Source organism: Alosa sapidissima, chromosome 10 (genome assembly GCF_018492685.1).
Source record: "Alosa sapidissima isolate fAloSap1 chromosome 10, fAloSap1.pri, whole genome shotgun sequence".
Lineage (NCBI taxonomy): Eukaryota > Metazoa > Chordata > Actinopteri > Clupeiformes > Clupeidae > Alosa > Alosa sapidissima.
The window spans coordinates 38,114,425-38,138,287 of record NC_055966.1 but is presented as its reverse complement, the minus strand read 5'-3'; the positions used below and the strand labels follow the sequence as shown (position 1 = coordinate 38,138,287).

General features: G+C 46.2%; 1 protein-coding gene and 5 non-coding genes across 9 annotated transcripts in view; 1 reads left to right on the top strand and 5 right to left on the bottom strand.

Annotated features, from left to right (window-relative positions):
• Positions 1-111: 111 nt before the first annotated feature.
• Positions 112-184, bottom strand: trnar-acg. The gene has a single exon. It is a non-coding gene; the product is annotated as a tRNA-Arg (tRNA).
• Positions 185-377: 193 nt separating this feature from the next.
• trnah-gug lies at positions 378-449 on the bottom strand. The gene has a single exon. It is a non-coding gene; the product is annotated as a tRNA-His (tRNA).
• A 465-nt stretch (positions 450-914) lies between these two features.
• trnae-uuc lies at positions 915-986 on the bottom strand. The gene has a single exon. It is a non-coding gene; the product is annotated as a tRNA-Glu (tRNA).
• A 212-nt stretch (positions 987-1,198) lies between these two features.
• trnar-acg lies at positions 1,199-1,271 on the bottom strand. Its single transcript has one exon. It is a non-coding gene; the product is annotated as a tRNA-Arg (tRNA).
• A 193-nt stretch (positions 1,272-1,464) lies between these two features.
• On the bottom strand, positions 1,465-1,536 carry trnah-gug. Its single transcript has one exon. It is a non-coding gene; the product is annotated as a tRNA-His (tRNA).
• A 2,791-nt stretch (positions 1,537-4,327) lies between these two features.
• ago1 (argonaute RISC component 1) overlaps positions 4,328-23,863 on the top strand; it is a 28,711-nt gene continuing 9,175 nt past the window's right edge. The window contains exons 1-14 of one of the 4 annotated variants that reach the window (XM_042108367.1): positions 4,328-4,778; positions 11,019-11,205; positions 13,024-13,144; positions 14,112-14,293; positions 15,267-15,403; positions 16,119-16,253; positions 16,400-16,487; positions 16,896-17,043; positions 17,164-17,283; positions 18,742-18,864; positions 19,168-19,301; positions 19,955-20,139; positions 20,454-20,613; positions 22,322-22,412. In XM_042108367.1, coding sequence (XP_041964301.1) covers positions 4,754-4,778; positions 11,019-11,205; positions 13,024-13,144; positions 14,112-14,293; positions 15,267-15,403; positions 16,119-16,253; positions 16,400-16,487; positions 16,896-17,043; positions 17,164-17,283; positions 18,742-18,864; positions 19,168-19,301; positions 19,955-20,139; positions 20,454-20,613; positions 22,322-22,412 — 1,836 coding nt within the window. In that variant the 5' untranslated portion in view covers positions 4,328-4,753. Of the gene's footprint in view, positions 4,779-11,018; positions 11,206-12,933; positions 13,145-14,111; positions 14,294-15,266; positions 15,404-16,118; positions 16,269-16,399; positions 16,488-16,895; positions 17,044-17,163; positions 17,284-18,741; positions 18,865-19,167; positions 19,302-19,954; positions 20,140-20,453; positions 20,614-22,321; positions 22,413-23,863 lie in introns of those variants that run through there. The other 3 variants (XM_042108366.1, XM_042108369.1, XM_042108368.1) reach the window with 3 other exon arrangements.

Here is a 23,863-nt window from a genome sequence, read left to right as displayed (position 1 = left end):
TTGACGAGAGAGGACATGTAGACAAACTGAAGGCCGCGGCAAATCTACTGGCCAGCAGAGGGCAGAAGGCCATCGTGGCGGTCCTCCCGGCGCGGGGTCAAAAGTTGCCGCCGAGCCAGCCAGGAGTCGAACCTAGAATCTTCTGATCCGTAGACAGACGCGTTATCCATTGCGCCACTGGCCCTGACAAAACCAGCTGACTAGCATGCGATCAGTGTGTTTCCAGAGACGATGCGACAGCAGCACGGTTCGCAGAGCTGCATTCTTCCATTCTTCCGAAGCCTCAAGACAAGAGATGAGCAGACATGGCGAGGTCCAGCTTTGCACACCCACTTTTTCCCGGGCTTGAGGGCAATAATCCAGAAATGTGCAAAAGCTGCCGTGACCCGGATTCGAACCGGGGTTGCTGCGGCCACAACGCAGAGTACTAACCACTATACGATCACGGCTAACCACGGGCTGCGTGCTCTTCCGGCCACAGTAAAGCTCCTCTCTCAGAGTGCGTGCTCTGTGACCAGCCTTTGACGAGTTTCGCGCTGGCTCCTCTGAGCACTCCTCGGCTGCAGTTTCCACTCCGTAAACGAGTTGTGTGTGCTGCTAATTTGCAGAAAACACCAAACACCCGCCTCGACCCACAGGCACCAATCCACAAATGGCCAAACGCTGACGTTTCCCTGCCTCTCGGCACACATGTGCGTGTGAAAGAGTTGGACTGATGCTGAAGGCTGGGAAAAGCAGCTGAAGAAGGGCACGGTTCGCAAAGCTGAAGGAGACAGTCTTTAGCCATGTGAAAGGTGTCCAGCAGGTGAAGGAGAGCCCATGCAGGTGGAGACAGACTGCACTGTTGGGGGGCAATGCCTTAGGCCGAGGGCTCTACTGGTAAGGAGCCCACATTGACGGGAAGGCAAAAGCGCTTCCCATACCGGGAGTCGAACCCGGGCCGCCTGGGTGAAAACCAGGAATCCTAACCGCTAGACCATATGGGAGGAGGCACTCTGCCACCATCTTGTAGAAAAGCAAAGGCGCGCATGCATTTGTGCTAGACTGAAAGGAGTGTGACTGAGGTCCGGGAGCGACTGACTGGCTTTTGACGAGAGAGGACATGTAGACAAACTGAAGGCCGCGGCAAATCTACTGGCCAGCAGAGGGCAGAAGCCCATCGTGGCGGTCCTCCCGGCGCGTGGTCAAAAGTTGCCGCCGAGCCAGCCAGGAGTCAAACCTAGAATCTTCTGATCCGTAGTCAGACGCGTTATCCATTGCGCCACTGGCCCTGACAGACCCAACTGACTAGCATGCGATCAGTGTGTTTCAAGAGACGATGCGACAGCAGCACGGTTCGCAGAGCTGCATTCTTCCATTCTTCCGAAGCCTCAAGAAAAGAGATGAGCCGACATGGCGAGGTCCAGCTTTGCACACCCACTTTTTCCCGGGCTTCAGGGCAATAATCCAGAAATGTGCAAAAGCTGCCGTGACCCGGATTCGAACCGGGGTTGCTGCGGCCACAACGCAGAGTACTAACCACTATACGATCACGGCTAACCACGGGCTGCGTGCTCTTCCGGCCACAGTAAAGCTCCTCTCTCAGAGTGCGTGCTCTGTGACCAGCCTTTGACGAGTTTCGCGCTGGCTCCTCTGAGCACTCCTCGGCTGCAGTTTCCACTCCGTAAACGAGTTGTGTGTGCTGCTAATTTGCAGAAAACACCAAACACCCGCCTCGACCCACAGGCACCAATCCACAAATGGCCAAACGCTGACGTTTCCCTGCCTCTCGGCACACATGTGCGTGTGAAAGAGTTGGAGTGATGCTGAAGGCTGGGAAAAGCAGCTGAAGAAGGGCACGGTTGGCAAAGCTGAAGGAGACAGTCTTTAGCCATGTGAAAGGTGTCCAGCAGGTGAAGGAGAGCCCATGCAGGTGGAGACAGACTGCACTGTTGGGGGGCAATGCCTTAAGCCGAGGGCTCTGCTGGTAAAGAGCCCACAGTGACGGGAAGGCAAAAGCGCTTCCCATACCGGGAGTCGAACCGGGGCCGCCTGGGTGAAAACCAGGAATCCTAACCGCTAGACCATATGGGAGGAGGTACTCTGCCACCGTCTTGTAGAAAAGCAAAGGCGCGCATGCATTTGTGCTGGACTGAAAGGAGTGTGACTGAGGTCCGGGAGCGACTGACTGGCTTTTGACGAGAAAGGAAATGTAGGCCCACTGAAGGCCACTGCAAATCTACTGGCCAGCAGAGGGCAGAAGGCCAGCGTGGCGGTCCTCCCAGCGCGGGGTCAAAAGTTGCCGCCGAGCCAGCCAGGAGTCGAACCGTAGTGTAGTCTAGTAGTCTAGACTGTAGCATAGGCCTACATTTACTTGTGTAGATTTATTCACACCATATGAAAAGAAAGGAAAAAGAAAAACGCAACCTCCATCATTAGATATCCTAGTGTGATCTGACATGTCGACCAAAATTAGATTGTCAGATGCTGGGAAAGTGGATGCATGACAATTTTGAGAACCCATGGTAAATTATCATGATAATTCAACATGATGATATTATTATAACAGGTTGACATCGACAGCAGTAGTTAAAATCAAAGGTTATAAACTAGCGACACACACAAATAGACTAACGTTAAGCTACGCACAACCATACCCTTATTATCTGCCCTGACCATCAGTCTTGCGGATGTAAATAATGTAGACTAATGTAGACTGCACTGTGCAACCTGCTGCCAATGCTGAAATTTCGCAGAGAGCCGCTGCGTATGATGGTGATGGGTGAAACCATTGTGATGGGGCGGGGGATTCTAAATCGGCGATTTCTGTTAAGGAGGAGTTTGGTGCGGGTTTCACACCATCTCACAGTTCATAAACATAAAATATACTTAAAAAATATTACTTAACATAAAATATACTTAAAAAATATTATCTGATTTATAAATGGGGTGGCAACAGACTGTGTCCCAGGGGTGGCAGGGGGTGGCAGGGGTGGCAGCTGCTACCCTTTGCCACCCTGTAGATCCGCGCCTGCCAATCCTTGTTGACTGCAGATACTTTGAAATGAAAATTAGTTGGACTTTATCGTAATGTTCTACAAAAAGTTGAGTTTATGTAAAACTTGTCGTAAAACTATGAATATAACATTAGCCTAGCTATAGAGTCTATAGGCCTATAAATATAACATTAGCCTAGCTATAGAGTCTATAAGCAGCCTAGCTATAGAGTCTATAGGCCAGTGAACATAACATTAGCCTAGCTATAGAGTCTATAGGCCTATGAATATACTTGCCCAACTGCCCACCCCCCCCCCCCCCCCCCCCCCCCCCCCCCACACACACACACACAGTAGCCTCCATATAGCCTACTCTCTATATATACTCTATATAGCCTACTCTATCTGGTGGGCATCTATAAGTATATATACCCTACTCTATATATATACTCTATATAGCCTACTATATATATATATACTCTATACAGCCTACTCTCTATGTATACTCTATATAGCCTACTCTATATATATACTCTATAGCCTACTATATATATATATATATATATATATACTCCATATAGCCTACTCTATCTAGTGGGCATCTATAAGTATATATACCCTACACTATCTGGTGGGCATTTAGCCTACTCTATCTGGTGGTCATTGTGTTTTGCTTCTTTTTTTCTTGTTGGCTATAAAATACTGTATTCACATCAGCAAATTATTTGGGAAAAATCACCATTTTTGGTTTCAATATTGCTTACATGATTACTGTGTATTTCAACTTCTCTCTGATGACTTTCGCTCTTGTATGGAAATATACATAGAAGCCCATGAAAGACAGAAGAGCTTTAGGTTTTGAGCAACAGTGTGTGATGTAGCCTATCCAAAATGTCATTATTATTCGCGAATTTATAAGAGCGAATGTTTGATGTTTATGACATTTTGAATGTGTAATTTGTAATGTGTAATTTTGCTGGAGATCTGAATCATTTTGCATTTTGTGGGAGCAATTGTGGATTTTTTTGTGCAGAGTTTTGAAAAATAGAGAGGGTTTTGAAACAGTTGTAAAAAAAACTGTATTAGCCTAATACATTTGCAAACATAAAAAAAAAAAAAAAAAAACATTTTTCATGTTGTCATTATGGGGTATTGGGTGTAGAGTTTTGGGATAAGGCTGTAACAATGTTATAACATATAACTATTATGAATGTGTTGGTCCCCAAGTGCAGCAACGTTCAACTACACGTTGGCATCTGATTCTGTACAGGGCAAATTAGTCCGCCAACCTCCAGAGGGCAATAGTCACGAAATAACGCGTTTATATTTAAACACTGAGCTGTCTGCAGAAACGATGAAAAGGGGGGCTGGAAATCGGGGGTGAAGGGCTGGCCGTTTTTGTTCCACTGGAGAATCCTGCTTGAACGGTGAGCAGGAATATAACAGACCACAATACCAAACTGCGCCGCGGGCATTTCGAGTTGTCAATCCGAATCAGGACATTTCCGTAAGGGTGGACTTGAAGATTGGAAGGCGATCTTTGGGGCCCTTGTCGGAGCACTGCTTTGGGAGACCAGCAAGAAAGCTATTGTCGTTAGCTACAACTCTGCGGGTCTGGGGGTTCCAGAAGGGGCAGGGGGCGGGGGGTTACCGAGGAAGGAAAAGCTTGAACGCTGAGAGGAGGCTGGAAGTCTGAAACGCTTCCAGCCTGACGCGGCCGGCGTTGTGGCGATATAGCTTTGAACTGTGTGTTGAACCCTCGCGGCTAAGTGGATGGGATGGAGCCGGGACCATCTGGCGCTGGTAGGTCTTTCTACGCTGTAATTTCTGTTCGCTAGACAATGTTTTCAAGAGGACTATATGATAATCATACTTGGGAAAACTGTGCCGCTCACATTTGTCTCTTAACAAACCATGTCGGTGGACATTATGCATCATGTTTTGGCAGTGCATCAAGCGTAAAGAATATTTTTTAGCAATTTGTTACAGAATAATAGTAACGTTAATCACAAATATTTCTTACTTAAGGTACATTTTAATACTTAGTGAAAGGAAGGATGCCGTGTGTGCATTGACAATGTTCGAGGTCAGGGGCGGGGGCAGGGGGTCGTGGGAATCGTTAACCGTAGATCTTCGAGGTAAAGCCCGCCTTCCACCAAAGCAGCTGGGCGCACCCTAGGACCTCCCTGAAAACTCACGCGCGCGCACAGACCCCGACGCCCAGAACGCCCCTCAATGTTATTAACATACTATTACAATGTGCATTGACATGGTTGAGGACAGTGCAATTAACACTGCACTCCAATGTCCCTATTCATTTGCATCTGGGGGATTATATAATGACTGCAGTGACATAAATAAGTCATTGCCCACGAACACAACAACACACATTTCTAAGATAGTTGAAAATTAGTCTGTGATAAGTAATCATGGTTGTGGTTTCCTTCAAGATTGGAGGCCTTGGTTGGGGTCCGTAGTATTAAATATTGCTAAGGGTCATACTACATCTTGGGTCATAATACATCTTGAATTTCCCCTTGGGGATCAATAAAGTATCTATCTATCTGTATCTATCTATCTACTACCATCTGTGTCAAAATGCAACCAGGTGAATTTAACCCGTGACTTAGGGTTTTTTACTTGCCATTTATTCCATGTGTTTCTGTAAAGGGTGAGCCCCTCAGAGGTCCATGAAAAGGCCTTGCTGCCCAGAGTAAGAACAACCAGCTCGTTTTTCAGCAGGTCCCCTATTTACCACAAGCAGGTCCCCTTCTTACTGAGGGTGATTCTGAGGAGTGTTGACAACCATTTTGTCAGTCTCATAGGACTGGTTCTGGGCACATAAACACAAATGTATACTGATAGTATGTAAAATATAGCAAGTGTCCTTTCCTTGCCCTCTAACTGATCTAGTTTTACACCAGTTTTTCATCTGTGACAACCTCAGCTTGCTTGTTTGCTCCATTCCTGCTCAGACTTCATGGTGATCTTTACAGAAGTCCATGAATAAACTTGGAAATGTATTACATGTGCTTCTCCTCATGCAACAGAGCAGCAAGTGGCAGTGTGTTCAAATCTTGAAGTGTTTGCGCCCCTGGAAAGTGGAGCTGTTGATCTACTCCGTTAATTGTGCAGTGGATTGACGCACACACTGTAGCAATATGTAGGCCAACTGCAATTTGGAAGTTTTCCTCTGAGAATCAGCTGGTGTACTTCCTAAATCAAATAGAGTGATTGTGTTTATCCATTATTAAAATTGAATTATTCCTCCAAACAACATGCTTCATATTTTCAGGTAATGCATGGTTTGCAGGTGTTTCTTGACCTACTTAATGCCTCACCATTCATGAGGATGACCAGGCAGTGTGCAAAGTAGTTCCTAATATATAGCCTAATAAATGGAATTTTCAGTGGACATTTTTACATTCACAGTGAAGATGTCTGCACACTTACACAGATGTCAAATATTTTAATCCTGGTTCCTAGTAGGCCTAATGATAGACTAGAGGGAAGGTCTTGTCTGATTAAATGAAATTCTTCAGGATACTGATCAAAACAAGCTTAGTAGTCCAAGTCATAATCTCCGTTCAGGAAACTTAAGTGTGAGTCCCTCATTCAGGAAACACTGGTTTTCACACCTGCCTCTCATCCAGTTGTCATAGTTCAGAGGAATAACTAGGCCTAGTGGAAAGTTGCCATGTTGGGCCTAGTGTTCAGGTAAGACAAATAAAAGTTCACGCTCTTGCCAGTTCAAGCCTTTGTTCTTGCTTGAAGGCGTCTTTTGGCACATCTGTTGAATGCAGTCAATATTCCTCCCAACTATCTGGTTTTATTTGTCAAGGTAGTCACAAAGCATTGCACTTTTCTTTACCAAGTCAATATTCACTCATTTAGAAATCCTGTGTCTCCTTTGTGCTCTGTTGTACCCAGCTGTGAAGAGCAAATTGCAAATTCTCATTGCCACTTTTCCCCCTTCTTTTTTGATACATTTTTTTTAAATGTTGAGTGTCTGAGAACAAGTCATTTTATTGTGTTCATGATCTGTATCCTCAGCAAGATCTATAGCCTAGATGGCTAAAGTCAGTGCAGTATCTTAACAAATGCGAGTGAAGCCAGAATTCTTAAGAGGTCACCATGGTTACTGTGGAATGACCATTCTAAATAAAGGGTACAATCTGTCAGAGGTCAAAGGCTGGAAGAATGGGGGGGGGGGGGGGCTTGATTGCCAGGTGGTGCACACACTACTTCACCCTCACTCAACAAACTCTCCTGTCCACACACACACACACACACAAGCACACTGTTGTTGTGCCTACAGTGAGACAGCTGGAGATCCTGATGCCAGGCACAACCAGGTGGGTGCTGGCAGATTTGGGGTTCTGAATCGCCAGCCTCCCCTCCCCTCCCTGTTACACTGGCTCTGTCTGCCTGAGGGTGCGGCTATTGTTCACTGGTGCTCAAGCTCTGGCTGCTGCTTTCAAACCATCTGCTTTGTGTGTGTGTGTGTGTGTGTGTGTGTGAACATGAAGTGAATGAGAGAGGGAAAAGAAGAGGAGAGCAAGAGGGAGAAGGGAAGAAGTCCTGTTAAATGAGTTGCTCAGTGTTGGGCATCCATGATGAGAAGGGGTTAGTCAGTGCTGGGCATCCATGATGAGAAGGGGTTAGTTATGGTTATGGAATTTAGCAGACACTTTTGTCCAAAGTGAATTACAAAATAAAAAGAATGCAATAGTTTAAAATGACCAGTAAACAGTTAAAAAGTTGGTAAGACTACATTAAGGAAAATAGCAATAATAACAATATCAATGCAATATCAACGTATCAATATGCAATATCAAAATAAACAAATACCATAAATATACAAACCATAACTCATAAATACAAACCATAACTCATAAATATACAAACCATTACTCATAAGAACCACTTAATTAATGAAGTGTAAGCTGAACAGATACGTCTTGAAACCTTCAAACCTAACTCTTCAAACACCCAAAACTATCACAGGAGCGCAGAGCACTGGGCAACTCATTCCACCAGCACTGGGCATCCATGATGAGAAGGGGTTAGTCAGTTGTTGGGTACCGATGATGAGCAGGGTTTAGAGATGCACCAGTTCTTGTTGACTGCTATTGGCAAATTTACTAGCCTTTGCCCTGAAAACTTGTGCGATGCATTACTCTTGTGAGAATGCCAATAAGGGGCATTACTCTTGTGAGAATGCCAATAAGGGGCATTTGTGCAATTGGATTACGTTGTCCTTATTCTTTTTCACTGCATCACAGTACAACATACAGATGGATGTCTGTTCCTTGATCATGGCCCCCTGAAGGCACCGCTGCATAGCTGACACCATTTAGAAATATGTCTTTGAAGTAACTGCTACTGCATAATAAAATGTGACACCATAAAATTGGCCTTTTGGTTCTGATATCGGTGCACGTTGATATCTTATCCGTGGTGGATTTACATAGAAATAGTAGCTGAAATACTCTGCCTGTATGTGGTTTAGTTTGCCAGTGAGGGTGGGTTTTGGAGTTGTTTTGGTGGACTGTTGTGGTGGCCTTGCATGGCTGGCCCTTTAAATGGTCTCTCTGCTTATGAATGGGGGGCTGGTGGGAAGATTGGGAGATTGATGTGCTGGGGAGTGAGGAGTGAGGAGTGAGGAGTGGGGAGTGGGGAGTGAGGAGTGGGGAGTGGGGAGTGGCTCTGTCACGCTGTTGCAGGATGAATAAGGCCAAGATCCCAACACTGAACCCCCACCCCTCAAGGCGCACACACACACACACACACACACATACACACATACACGCACGCTCACAACCAAGGCACACACACACTCACTCTATCTCTGTCTCATGCACACACATACACACGCATGCTCACAACCAAGGCACACACACACACACTCACTCTATCTCTGTCTCATGCACACACATACACACGCACGCTCACAACCAAGGCACACACACACACACTCACTCCATCTCTGTCTCATGCACACACACACACACGCACGCTCACAACCAAGGCACACACACACACACTCACTCTATCTCTGTCTCATGCACACACACACACACGCACGCTCACAACCAAGGCACACACACACACACTCACTCTATCTCTGTCTCATGCACACACACACACACACGCACGCTCACAACCAAGGCACACACACACACACTCACTCTATCTCTGTCTCATGCACACACACACACACACGTACGCTCACAACCAAGGCACACACACACACACTCACTCTATCTCTGTCTCATGCACACACACACACACACTCACTCTATCTCTGTCTCATGCACACACACACACACACACGCACGCTCTTGTGCTCTCACACCCAGGTTTCCTTATCTCCATGACAATGTGTGTTGCTGTGGAGTTGTCATGGTGAGCCTGGGAATGTTTTGGGGGGCCCTCGTATTTGTGTTGCTGGAGAAATGTGGGGTGAACTCCTTCTCTGTCTCTTTAGCCCATCTCTCTCTCCATCTCTCTCTATATATCTCCCACCTCTCTCTCTCTCTCCCACCTCTCTCTCTCTCTCTCTCTCTCTCTCTCTCTCTCTCCATCTCTCTCTATATATCTCCCACCTCTCTCTCTCTCTCCCACCTCTCTCTCTCTCTCTCTCTCTCTCTCTCTCTCTCTCTCTCTCTCTCTCTCTCTCTCTCTCTCTCTCTCTCTCTCTCTCCATATCTCTCTCTATATATCTCTCTCTCTCTCCATCTCTCTCTATATATCTCCCACCTCTCTCTCTCTCTCCCACCTCTCTCTCTCTCTCTCTCTCTCTCTCTCTCTCTCCATCTCTCTCTATATATCTCCCACCTCTCTCTCTCTCTCCCACCTCTCTCTCTCTCTCTCTCTCTCACCCCTTTCCCTTGCCTGTCTCTGTATCCCCTGTTTTCTGATGGAGAAGGAGGGCAGCTGGGGTCTTTGTTGTGATGGAGGGAGGGTTCTCCTGGGATGGAGGGGTTAGACTGTGGGGCCCCTTTGAAAAGACAGATCTCTACTTATCCTCCTTGTACCCTTCAGGCCTTTCTCCTCCCTCCTTCCCTCGCTCTTTCCCTCTCTTTCTTTCTCTCTCTATTTATCTCTTGCTATCTCTGATGATTACATAAATGCATTGCAGTATACATAAGGAAGCGTAATGACCACCATTTATCCCACAATCAGAGAGTTTATCCGCCAGTGAGGCGGCCAAAAGAAGTCACTCCCTCTCCGCAACTTAATACATTTGTCCATTGTTGGACGGTGACTTTATAAACACGACACTGCATAATAAAACTGTTGACCTGTTGAAGTGTTTCCTGACGCATGTGCTGAATGAGTTGCATATAGGGGACTGTTGGAAAGGGCTGAATTAATTATACACTCTCTCTAAAGTCAGGAAGTAAAGAGTATGATGTGATGTTTCAGAATGTGATCCTAAATGTGGTGATGTTTATGAATGTGCTGCTAAATGTGATGTTGTTTATGAATGTGATTCTAAATGTGATATTTATGAATGTGATCCTGAATGTGATGTTGTTTATGAATGTGATGCTAAATATTCTTGTTTCTCTCTCCAATACTTTCCTCCCCCTTTTCCCTCCCTTGCTCCACTCTTTCGTCTTTGTTCACCATCTTTTCTTTTGTCCCTCATTCGTTAATATCCTCCTCTCCTGTCACACTCTCTACCACTCTTAATCCTGTCCTTCTCCCTGCCCCCTAAATACTCTCTTACCCCTCCCTGCCCCCTCCAATGCTCTCTTACCCCTCCCTCATCCCAATGCCACAATCAATTCTTCTCCTCCTTACCTCTGACATGGCTCTGTCTCTATCCCTCTCTTTCACCCACCCATTTATTTCCCTTCTGCACTCTCTCCTCCTCACTTCATTTTTTTTCTGATCCACTGAACTCCATTTGTTCACACATCCTTTACCTTTTGGATTCCCCACACCCCTCCTGTTCTGTTCTCCTTTTCCCTGTTGCCCCCCCCCCTCTCCCCTGATCTGGTTCCCTGTCTGCTTCTTCCTGCCCGTCTCCAGTGCCCATGGGGCCTTACCCCCCTCCCCTGCAGCAGGTGTTTCAGGCCCCGCGCCGTCCGGGGATGGGCACTGTGGGCAAACCCATCAAGCTGCTGGCCAACTACTTTGAGGTGGAGATCCCCAAGATGGACGTGTACCACTACGAGGTGGACATCAAGCCTGACAAGTGCCCCCGCCGAGTCAACAGGTAGCCGTCTTGGCAGGCAGGCCGGCCGCTCATAGTGAGGCAGTGGCTGGGCAGTAATCTAATCGATGCCTGGAAGTCCCTCATCACATGCGTCTGCTGTTGCTGAAAGGACACCTCCACCCCCTTCAGTAACCCTCAATTGCATTGTAGACTGATATAGTAGCTCTAGATTTTAAACTGCTTAAACTTAAACAAGTTTGTAAGCCTGTAACTTGGCTAAATTCTGGAGCCTTGGTCAGTCGACTGCCTTTTGTTTCATCTCAGGTCTTGTGGTGCTGTGGCACAGAATATAAACCTCACAAAAAATTCTAAGATGATGAGGTACCTGCTCAGCTGTGTCTCCCCTTCATTTCAAGATTCCTTCCCTTAAGATCGCTTGCCCTCTGGCATGAGATGAGCTTGAACAACAGGACTATGGGTCAATTTACACTGGACTTAAACTTTACGATCGCTTGCCCTCTAGCATGAGATGAGCTTGAACAACAGGACTATAGGTCAATTTACACTGGACTTAAACTTTAAGATCGCTTGCCCTCTAGCATGAGATGAGAACAAGTCAGAGCAGGCAGCTTCCGACAGTATCTTGTTTTCTCCGGTCTTGCTTGGGATTCTCCATTTGTCACGCAGGCCTGGTGCCTAGCGGGGTCATTTGGGTTCAGCTACATGACATGCCAGCCATATTTACAGCCACTCCAGATCCATGGTCCATTAGTCTGAACACGGGCTGCATTTCATTCAACAAAGAGTAACAGACACACACACACACACACACACACACACACACACACACACACACACTAAGAGTAACAGGCTTGATCTGATGACTGAAGCTTGATCCTCCTCAGTTGTAAACAGCCTGGCCCAGAAATAAGTAGATAAAAGGCTTCTTGCATGTTGTTCCCAAATTCAGTTAATTACATGACTAGACCATCCTCTGAGAAAATCTTAGACCTTCCGGCCTAGACTGGGGCTTGACGTACCCCTGTGTGTGTGTGTGTGTGTGTGTGTGTGTGTGTGTGTGTGTGTGTGTGTTTGTGTGTGTGTGCGCGCGTGTGTGCGTGTATGAGAGAAAGAAGGGTGGGGAACATGGCTGGGAGTGTCTCTTGATTGGCTAGGTGTGTTTCTGAACAGGGCTTGTAAGCACTTCAATCAGGCCTGGTCAGGCTATTGTTGGATAGATGTATTAGAATTTTGTGTCACAGTGATCACCTGCTTTCACCTTCCATGTATAACAATTCACATTAGGCTGCTGCCGTCTTGATTGTGGATTAAGGTTAGTCCCAGACGAGCCCCACTGATGCTATTTGCAGGGACATGCTGATAATTTGTAAGCTGTTATCTGCCAATGTGGTACTGATAATATTGTGCATCCCTAAGTGTTAGTGGTACATGCTTAAAGTGTTTCAACATTTTCTCTGTTCTGACCAGGACATTTTACTCTGTGTATTCTCATAGCAACGCATCCTATTCTTATAGCAACGCATCCTATTCTATCTTCAGTGTTCACACAAGCGCTCCATTATTGGTTGTTGTACCGAGGTGATAAACAGTGGGACCAGATCAATAGCCATAAAAATCTCCCACTTGGTTCTGTAAATACTCCAGTAAGATAATCAATGCATTTTGCATCACAAGTCTCTAGAGCGGATGTGTGTGAGCAGGCAGTATAATAGCTGGGGGGGGGAGTAGAGATCTGAACCTGACATGGATCTGATGCTTCCCCCACAGAGAGGTAGTGGAGTACATGGGTCTGATCTGATGCTTCCCCCACAGTGAGGTAGTGGAGTACATGGGTCTGATCTGATGCTTCCCCCACAGAGAGGTAGTGGAGTACATGGTGCAGCACTTCAAGCCTCAGCTGTTCGGTGACCGGAAGCCGGTGTACGACGGCAAGAAGAACATCTACACTGTGCTGGCTCTGCCTATTGGTAGCGAGAAGGTAGGCAAGGCATGGACAACATGGGCAACACATACTTAACACACTTGGCATGTCATTTTTTTCTTTCTTTTGGTCCTTCCTTCTTTCCTTCCTTCCTTCTTTCCTTCCTTCTTTCCTTCCTTCATTTCTTTCTTCATTTCTTTCTAATTTATCATTTCCTTTCTCTCTCTGCTCTGCCTTTAAGGCTGATTTATGCTTCTGCGTCGAATCGAAGGTGTTCCACCGCAGACGCCTCTGTGTCGCCGCCAACCCCGCTCTGAGCCCTCGTGCACCTCCAAAAATGTGTAACCTCACGTCGAGGCGACGCAGACCACAAGGACTGTGATTGGTCAACTCGTCCTGTGTGTTGATAGCAGCCTACTGTGGGGAGTAGCAACATGCTAGTTCACTGACAGAAGCTTTACAAATAAACTCAGATATATTTTGGTTACAATGACGGGGTTATCCGATTGTAAAGTGTCTCAATGTCAATAACGTTTTGAAATTAGCACTGCCAGCAAGCAGTACTTTTGGGCAGTTGTGCTAAAGTTTGTTTGCTAACATAACATAAACTGGCTGGCAGACACCTCGCAAATAACCTCAGACTTATTTTCTGGTTACAAGAACTAGGTCAATGAATTTTACTGTCTATTTCTCAATACTTTTTACAAAATCTAAGCAAGAAAAGGCCAAACAAATACGATTAATATTTCAGCACGACAGTCTATGGGGTTTGCCATTCTGAGTACTGTTTCGGTGGTGAGCGACACAGACAGCACAGAACTTCGAAGCCACACATCCCCTAGTGTTATGCTGATGAAATGCACCACGATGCAAACCAACCCCGACGCAGAACCCCCGAAACCTCATGCATACAAACACCTATGTCTCTCTGATGTATGACTGCATGTCTACAAACCCATTTTCTACCCGCCTCATCGCTCTCTTCTTCTCTACACCCCCTCCCCCTCTCCCCCTGCTGCACCAGGTGGACTTTGAGGTAACCATCCCGGGTGAGGGGAAGGACCGCATCTTCAAGGTGTCCATTCGCTGGCTGGCCAAAGTGTCATGGCGGCTGCTTCAGGAGACGCTGGTGAGCGGCCGGCTGCAGGTGCCCCTGGACTCGGTGCAGGCGCTGGACGTGGCCATGCGACACCTGGCCTCCATGAGGTGCGTCTCCTCTCTCAACACTCTCTTTATCACTCTCTCTTTATCTTTTCCTCCCTCTCTTCCTTCATGAGGTGCGTCTCCTCCCTCAACACTCTTTATCACTCTCTCTTCCTCACTCTCTCTTTATCACTCTCTCTGGGGAGATCCCCTGGGGATCAATAAAGTATCTATCTATCTATCTATCTATCTATCTATCTATCTATCTATCTATCTATCTATCTATCTATCTATCTCTCTTTCTCACTCTCTTTCTCACTCTCTCTTTCTCACTCTCCCTTTATCTTGTCCTCCCTCTCTTCCTCTTATTTCTCACTCTCTCTCTCTTCCTCTGTTAAAGGCGCTCTAAGCAATGTTACATGGTTTCTAAGCTAAAACATTTTTTTTGTCACATACAACAAACATCACCTCATCATCTGCTTGCTGTCTGTGCCCTGAATACGCTGTAAAAAAAACGCGGTCTCTGTGGACAGCCCAGGCTCCAAAAATGCCACCAAATCAACCTGGTCCAACCTGGACCATAAAAACATAACAAACAGCCAGTTACCGACAAGATGCACGTTTAGGGTTTCAATTGCACGGGAGGGAGCAGTGAGCAAGCTAGCTCTCTGTTTTGTTTGAATATCAACAGAAGTGACGTTACCCAACATGCTTAGAATGCCTTTAACACATTCTACCTCAATGACTCAATGTCATGTTCAAGCAGTGAACACAGTGTACACCAACTAGTATACATTTCCTAGGGTTAGAACTGTTTGAAAGTGTCTTCAATGTATGAAGTTGAGGGATTTTCAGCGATGCTGCCCTCTTTCTCCTCTATTATACACCTCCACATTTGGTTCCTTTCAGCACACTGTAAATTAGTAATCCAGTAATCCAGCATGGCCCTGCCATTGCTCACTGCTTCTAGCCAGACGCTATGGGAATGCAAAGGGCGGGTTCCCAGTGCTCTAACCCTCCGGTTCTCCTCGTGAAGGTACACGCCGGTGGGTCGGTCCTTCTTCTCCCCCCCGGAGGGGTATTACCACCCCCTGGGCGGAGGCAGGGAGGTGTGGTTCGGCTTCCATCAGTCGGTCAGGCCAGCCATGTGGAAGATGATGCTCAACATAGACGGTGAGTAGCTGGTCCTCTGAGGTCCACACTAGCGGAGGATCAGATAGCAGTAACACACCTGTGTCCTGCACCACCAAGTGAGCTTGCTGGTTTGCCCAGGTAACTTCAAGAGTAATGTAGTGATGTATGATGTAACTTCCTGATTAATCCATCTATATTTGAACTGCCTCACTGTCCACAATCTATCATTTCGCTGTGTGAGGATGTCTAAAGTCAAAGTCTGACCGTCAAAATCCTTCTGCTTCTCCTGATTGTCATTATGAAAGATATTCCCTCCCATGAGGAATGCAGTAAAATAATTAGTTGCTTTAAAGAGATTAAATAAACTTTAACACCCTGGTGGTAAAAAGGCATGAGGGGCTTGTTGACAGTTGTGACGGAGTGCTGTCAGTATGAGTTATGCAGCAAAGGGAGAGGGCAGTCACCCCACCTGGCCTCCAAGCCAGGTCTCCTGCAGCTCTTTAAAGCAACTCATTTTTGTCTGCATTCCACGGGTAATAAGAAAGTGCTGCATGAACCAATTGATCATAAACTCAGCCTGTGTTGGCAAACCTTCCCCTTCATGTGCACAAAGAAAGTTTAGTTAACATTGCGTAAATGGAGTATCATTCTGATATCTTGAGGAGAGAAGCATGCCAAGCGTAGTTTATTTAATCTCGGCACAGCCGATGTTGGGACCTTTGACTGACTTGGTTGGTGCTCTTCCCCGCTGCAGTGTCTGCCACGGCCTTCTACAAAGCACAGCCAGTTATCGAGTTCATGTGTGAGGTCCTGGACATCCGTAACATCGACGAGCAGCCCAAAACACTCACCGACTCCCAGAGGGTCCGCTTCACCAAGGAGATCAAAGGTGGGCCTATAACTGGTACTGCTACTATTACTACTACTGCACTACACTATTATTTACCTCCTATAGCTGAAACAGCTGGGGTATGGCCTGTCTGATGCGTGCATGTGTGTGTGTGTGCTCGTGTGTGTGTGTGTGACTGTTGGCAGGTCTGAAGGTGGAGGTGACGCACTGTGGTCAGATGAAGAGGAAGTACCGCGTCTGCAACGTCACACGTCGGCCCGCCAGCCACCAGACGTGAGTCTGCTCACACCTGTCTGCACGTGTTTCTCGCCGCACAGTCACCTTCAGACAAAGAAATCCTCTCATCTTGGAATATAGATAAGCAGGATATAGTCGAAAAGCTTAATTTGGAATTATCTTCTGAATTAAAAAAAAATTAAGACCTTAAATTAAGACCTTAAAGGAAAATTCCGGTATTTAGCACTTTGATCCAAATCAAACCAGAAAAGGGACTCAAAGTGCTAAATACTGGAATTTTCCTTTAAATTAAGAAAAATAAAGACCTTAAATTCTAATGAAAACTGCATTTGCCATTCACTAACACCCATTATATCGGTGCCACACAAACTAGACAACGTTCCCTTTCTCATCTCAGTTTTCAGATGTTTCCTTTTGTTTACGTTCTTCTTGTTTCCCCTCCAGGTTTCCCCTCCAGTTGGAGAGTGGGCAGACAGTGGAGTGCACGGTGGCCCAGTATTTCAAGCAGAAGTACAATCTGCAGCTCAAGTACCCCCACCTGCCCTGCCTGCAGGTGGGGCAGGAGCAGAAGCACACCTACTTGCCCCTGGAGGTGAGCCACGCCAGGAGTCAAATATCAGCCCCTAACGTCCCACTAACGAATGGGATTGACCTGTTCCGCATGTTGGGTGAATCTGAAACACTTTTGTTTTGTTGTTTTCTCCCCCGACAGGTTTGTAACATAGTAGCAGGTCAGCGCTGCATTAAGAAACTGACTGATAATCAGACCTCCACCATGATCAAAGCCACAGCCCGCTCTGCACCAGACAGACAGGAGGAGATCAGCCGGCTGGTGAGTGCTGACACCTAGTGGTTGGAGGCTGTACTACAACAAAGAGTAGGCCCCATTTTTTGTCTTGAGTGTCCACATTTACTATGTACTTGATTGACAATCACAGTTCATTTGAATTACTTCAGATTGCTAATCTGTAAACTGGTTTTGTAATAAAATGTTTGTGATAAGGTTGGATAGTTTGACAGTAATATGCTGGATATACACACACAAAATGTATTATTTATCATTTAATTACAAAGTAATTCAGTTTTCTCAGCTTTTTGAAGCTTTGATCACATATTCAGTGTTTCTCAGCTGGGTTGTAATGCACTGGCCTACTGGTTAGGAAATCAGACTTGTGGCCGAAGGGGGGCCGGTCCGATCCCTGACTGGTAGGAAAAAATGTGGGTGGGGTGAGTGATTGAACAGTGCTCTCCCACATCCACATCCATGGATGAGGTGCCCTTGAGCAAGGCACCTAACCCCCAACTGCTCCCCGGGCGCCGGATTAAGGCCAATTGCCCACTGCTCCGGGTGTGTATGTGTGCTCCGATTGTGGGTGTGCTCCTAGTGTGTGTATGAACAGGACTATACAGTATAACTTAACTTAACTTCTGTTGCACTGACTGGACATGCTAGTACATGCTAGTGCTGACTGGACATGCTAGTACATGCTAGTGCAAGTTGTTGATGACTCTGCTATCCCACATGAATGCAACATCTCAGTTTTGAAAAGGGCAAGGTAGCTTGAAATCCTTAAGTTTGCATATGCATTTCTGCTTACTCTCTGCCTCTGAAAAGAACAGAGTTGAGTTTACTGAAGGCCCTGCTCACTGTGTACCTGCATTTCTAAGTGTAGTTGATCCAGTGCAGAGGTTGGGTATTAGGTGAAAATACTGTTAGTGAAACCTGATCTGTACCTGTTCTTTGACCACACACTGCTTATTTTAACTAAGCGTGTTTTGGTGGGAAGTAATTATGTAGTCTCGTTGAGAGTCTCACACCCACTTGCACTCCACCAGCTGTGACCAGTGTCTCTGTCATTGAAATAGCTCATAATGTCCTTTGTGATAAACCATACCCAGCGCATTACTATGTGAATGAAGAGCTTGTTTTCAATCATTCAGTGTCATTGATTTAAAAAGTGGCATAACAAAAACACTAATTAGTTTTTTAGGACTACTTTTTAGGACTGCATTTATTGACTGTTTCTCTTTGCATGGACTATATATATTAAGAAGAGAAAGTTCCACCTTATTGTAAGCATTGTAATTTGCATGGACTATATATATTATGAAGAGAAAGTTCCACTATATTTTTATTTATTTATTTATATAATTTGCTTCCCATGAAGTAGCCCCTCTGTTGCAGTGTTTACAATCCACAGTAAAGGGTTGTTAAAATGTGACAGCGCAGACCCTTCCATCTGTCATGTGAGCTCGACCCTGATTTTTGAGTTTGTGTGGCTACTCCCAGATGAAGAATGCCAACTTCAACCTGGACCCCTACATCCAAGAGTTCGGCATCAAGGTGAAGGACGACATGGCGGAGGTGACTGGACGAGTGTTGCCTGCTCCGATCCTTCAGTACGGTGGACGGGTGAGGAACTCTCCATCTTCTGTTGTGGTCTAATTTTCATTATCATTGTACAGATTCTGTTCCCCATATTTTCCCCACAAAATAAACCAAAATGGACAGCTGCCAACCTCAGACCCTTCTAAAAATGTTTGCAAGGCATGTGGGGCTTACTGTGCTGGTCTTGTTTTGATTTCAGTTTTACTTCCGTCCCTGTTCAGACAGGTTTGAGCAGACACAACTTCCTGTGCAGAGCTTCATTTTTTAGGGAAATAACCCTCCACTGTTTGACGGTGAATCTTTCTTTTTGCCATCCTGTCGTTACAGAACCGAGCCATCGCCACTCCAAACCAGGGCGTGTGGGACATGAGAGGGAAGCAGTTCTACAACGGCATTGAGATCAAAGTCTGGGCCATCGCCTGCTTCGCTCCACAGAAACAGTGCCGCGAGGAAGTGCTCAAGTAAGCTGTACTCACTCACTCACTCACTTTAAATCTCCCACAGCCACCTGCTCACTTCTGCACGTTCTGCGTTCTTCTCTTTGAATATAAGGGTTAAGGGCTCCTAAAAGTACATATTTAAGGGCTCCTAAAAGTACATATTTAAAGCAGCATGTTTTAAGGGCTCCTAAAAGTACATATTTAAGGGCTCCTAAAAGTACATATTTAAAGCAGCATGTTTTAAGGGCTCCTAAAAGTACACATTTAAAGCAGCATGTTTTCCCTGAGGCTTGTGCTAAATATTAAAGCCAATTTGTTTTCCCCCATTTGTTCTGCATTCGTGATTCTGACCATCTGTTCCTGCCTGTAAGAGAGAGAAGCTGTCCCACCCCAGTAGATTTAATGTTTGCTCTTATAGTTTTCACGACACCTCAGTTCCAATGACACAGCTGTGGTGCAGTGGCAGATTTTCTCTGTAAAAGCCAGCCCCAGGTACACATTACATAAGACAAACGAGTTTAAGCACAAGCCAGTTGCTGTAGGGTTGAGGCTGTAACAGGTAGCTAGTATGTAGACAAAATTGCAGTTAAGAGTTTAGACTTGTGTGGTCTGGTTTAGTTGTGTTTGAGATGGTTGAAGTCTCGCTGTTCATGTAATGGAACCATGTATTTCAGAAACTTCACCGACCAGCTGCGTAAGATCTCCAAAGACGCTGGGATGCCCATCCAGGGCCAGCCGTGCTTCTGTAAGTACGCACAGGGAGCGGACAGCGTGGAGCCCATGTTCCGACACCTGAAGAACACCTACGCCGGCCTGCAGCTCATCATCGTCATCCTGCCCGGCAAGACCCCGGTCTACGGTAAGGGGATGGGAAGACTTTTCTTATTCACAGTTTCAGTTGGACAGCAGTACAGTCCATTTCTTCCTCTCAATGATTACTGTCAACTCTTTGAATAACAATACGTGATCAGCTGTTTAACACAAACTAGTTCATTTCAACTACGGAAAAGCAGAAAGTGACAATTGTAATGTAATGTCCCCTAATTCTTCATGTAGATAAAGCATTTTCTCTCTCTCTCTCTCTCTCTCTCTCTCTCTCTCTCTCTCTCTCTCTCTCTCTCTCTCTCTCTCTCTCTCTCTCTCTCTCTCTCCCTCCCTCCTTTCTCCCCTTAGCTGAGGTGAAGCGGGTAGGGGACACCCTCTTGGGAATGGCCACTCAGTGTGTTCAGGTGAAGAACGTGGTGAAGACGTCACCTCAGACCCTCTCCAACCTCTGCCTCAAGATCAACGTCAAGCTTGGTGGCATCAACAACATCCTGGTGCCACACCAACGGTGAGTTTGTCCTGAGTTGTAGAGTGTTTACAAGCTACTTTGAGGTAGCGGTTTCACAACAATCAACAAGGGGTTGATTTTTACTAGATGACAAGTTTTTTTTATAATAGCAGTCTGCTAGTCAGCTGTGGCCTACTGGGCAGCTGTGGCCTACTGGTTAGCGCTTCGGACTTGTAACTGGAGGGTTGCCGGTTCGAACCCCAACCAGTAGGCACGGCTGAAGTGCCCTTGAGCAACGCACCTAACCCCTCACTGCTCCCCGAGCGCCGCCGTTGAAGCAGGCAGCTCACTGCGCCGGGATTAGTGTGTGCTTCACCTCACTGTGTGTTCACTGTGCTGAGGGTGTTTCACTATTTCATGGATTGGGATAAATGCAGAGACCAAATTTCCCTCACGGGATCAAAAGAGTATATATACTTATACTTATACTTAGTCTTTATGTACCGCTACAGTGCTGGTGCTAACATTAGTGCTAGCTGATCGCGTGGGTGTTTCATCTTTAGATGGTCATCCTTGGCAGACGTGTTCTTGTACAGCTGCACACAACTTGCATGTCACTGTGGAACAGGTCTTATTTTTGGTGAATTACCTCCATACATAGGAATGTAGTCACTTTTTGAGTCTAAACAATAGTAGTACATCAGTATTAGTATAGTATTATCATCATCATCATCGGGAATTTGACTGAGCATTAAGCTCTTTTACAGCAATGCCCCGAGTTTACAAACAAAAAATCAAACAAAAACGATGATGTGCTGGACTGGAGCTGCGTGACTCACCAGCGTACCCAGTAGCACAGCCAGACCAACAAACAAATCATGAATCAAACAAATTAAACAACAAACAAACAAATCATGAATCAAACAAATTAAACAACAAACAAACAAATTATTAATCAAACAAATTAAACAACAAACAAACAAATCATTAATCAAACAAAAATGGGTCAAAAGGAGCGGCACATCTGAACACACACACACGCCAGCGTCCCCGTTACTAGGCAACCTGACATACAATACATTGACACACAGCATAACCGTGACACCCAGACATACACGACAGACAACAAATGAACAAATAAGTAAAAAAGAAAAGAAAATTAAAAAGAAAATGTCATGTTAAATTAGTCCAATTTCTAACCGGCTGACAATTTCCAAGGGCAATGATCACAGCTGTGTCTTTATAACATAGCCATTTTAGCGGTGTATGTGTCCACATATCATGCCATTTTGTGAGTTTGCCTTTGAAGGAAGTTACCAATGTAGTGTTCTGTCCTTGCTGCACTTGTATACCCCACGTGTTGTGGTTCGAGTTCATCCATTAGGAATGTTAAAGTCCATCTCGAACAAAGGTCATGAGATTAGTTCTGATAGGTGTGCTTATCTTTGTGATGATCATCCAACACAACAGGAGTGAAGGAAAAGGTAGACGAGGTCAGATGTGTGTTAACTGACATCTCATTTGTTGTCGCTTCAGGTAGACGAGGTCAGATGTGTGTTAACTGACAGGTAGACGAGGTCAGATGTGTGTTAACTGACATCTCATTTGTTGTCTCTTCAGGTAGACGAGGTCAGATGTGTGTTAACTGACAGGTAGACGAGGTCAGACGTGTGTCAACTGACAGGTAGACGAGGTCAGATGTGTGTCAACTGACAGGTAGACGAGGTCAGATGTGTGTCAACTGACATCTCATTTGTTGTCTCTTCAGGTCGGCAGTGTTCCAGCAGCCCGTCATCTTCCTCGGGGCAGACGTCACTCACCCACCTGCCGGGGACGGGAAGAAGCCCTCCATCACTGCGGTAAGCATGGCTATTGGCTACCCAGTCCCTCCATCACTGCGGTAAGCATGGCTATTGGCTACCCAGTCCCTCCATCACTGCGGTAAGCATGGCTATTGGCTACCCAGTCCTACAATGTACTGCGGTAAGCATGGCTATTGGCTACCCAGTCCCTCCATCACTGCGGTAAGCATGACTATTGGCTACCCAGTCCCTCCATCACTGCGGTAAGCATGGCTATTGGCTACCCAGTCCTACAATGTACTGCGGTAAGCATGGCTATTGGCTACCCAGTCCCTCCATCACTGCGGTAAGCATGACTATTGGCTACCCAGTCCCTCCATCACTGCGGTAAGCATGGCTATTGGCTACCCAGTCCTACAATGTACTGCGGTAAGCATGGCTATTGGCTACCCAGTCCTACAATGTACTGCGGTAAGCATGGCTATTGGCTACCCAGTCCCTCCATCACTGCGGTAAGCATGGCTATTGGCTACCCAGTCCTACAATGTGAGGGTAGTGACACCCCCACCCCAATAGGGCTTTACTTGCACATTACACTCCAGCACCCTCAGCTGCCAACTTTGCTTATGTCAGGGTGTCAGGGTTACCCTTTACACTTTGCTTATGTCAGGGTGTCAGGGTTACCCTTTACACTTTGCTCATGTCAGGGTGTCAGGGTTACCCTTTACACTTTGCTCATGTCAGGGTTACCCTTTACACTTTGCATTTACAATCTTTCTAATATTGTACAGGTTACACAACCTCCCTCCATTACTTGAATTTCATGAGATCTATGCACTGAAGCCCCCCAACCCCCCCCCCCCCCCCAAACACACTGACAGAAGAAGTAAGATGGCAGTTGGAACACATACCTAAAGGTTGAGTGTTTTCGCTTGGCCAAACCCCAAAAACTTCTTTTTTTTTTTTTTTTTTTAAAGATTTATTTTCAGTAACAAGATCCGAGAGAAGGTGGAGGACACAGCCATAATGAGCTATAATGAAGGCCTACTTGTCTTGTGGTAGCCTGTACCTCCGCCTGCTTGTGGTTTACAGAGCGACCACCCCTAGACTTGTGAGAGTACGTACTGTATATGCGCAGGATGAGCGCGAGGAAAACGGGCTGGATCTGGTGAAGTGGAGGGTGAGGAGTAGGAGAGTGAGTGAGCGAATGGCTTGAGTATGAGTCACAGGCAGGCAGGAAATGACATCACCCCCCTCGCCCTGCGGAGCGTCAGATCCCACTCTTGTGGTTGCCAAGCGATGGTGGTGACGCAGCGCTGAGCCAGAGAGAGAGAGAGAGAGCCTGCTGGAGTGGATGAACCAATGGGCTGTGTGTGTGTGTGAATTTGTGTCTGCATTTGAGCATGTCTTTGTTGGAGTGTATGGTACGTGGTGTTGTGGTTAGAGTATGACTATGCGTCATACAGTAATGGCTGCTGGACAAAAAGAATGACTCCAACAAGCTTCCA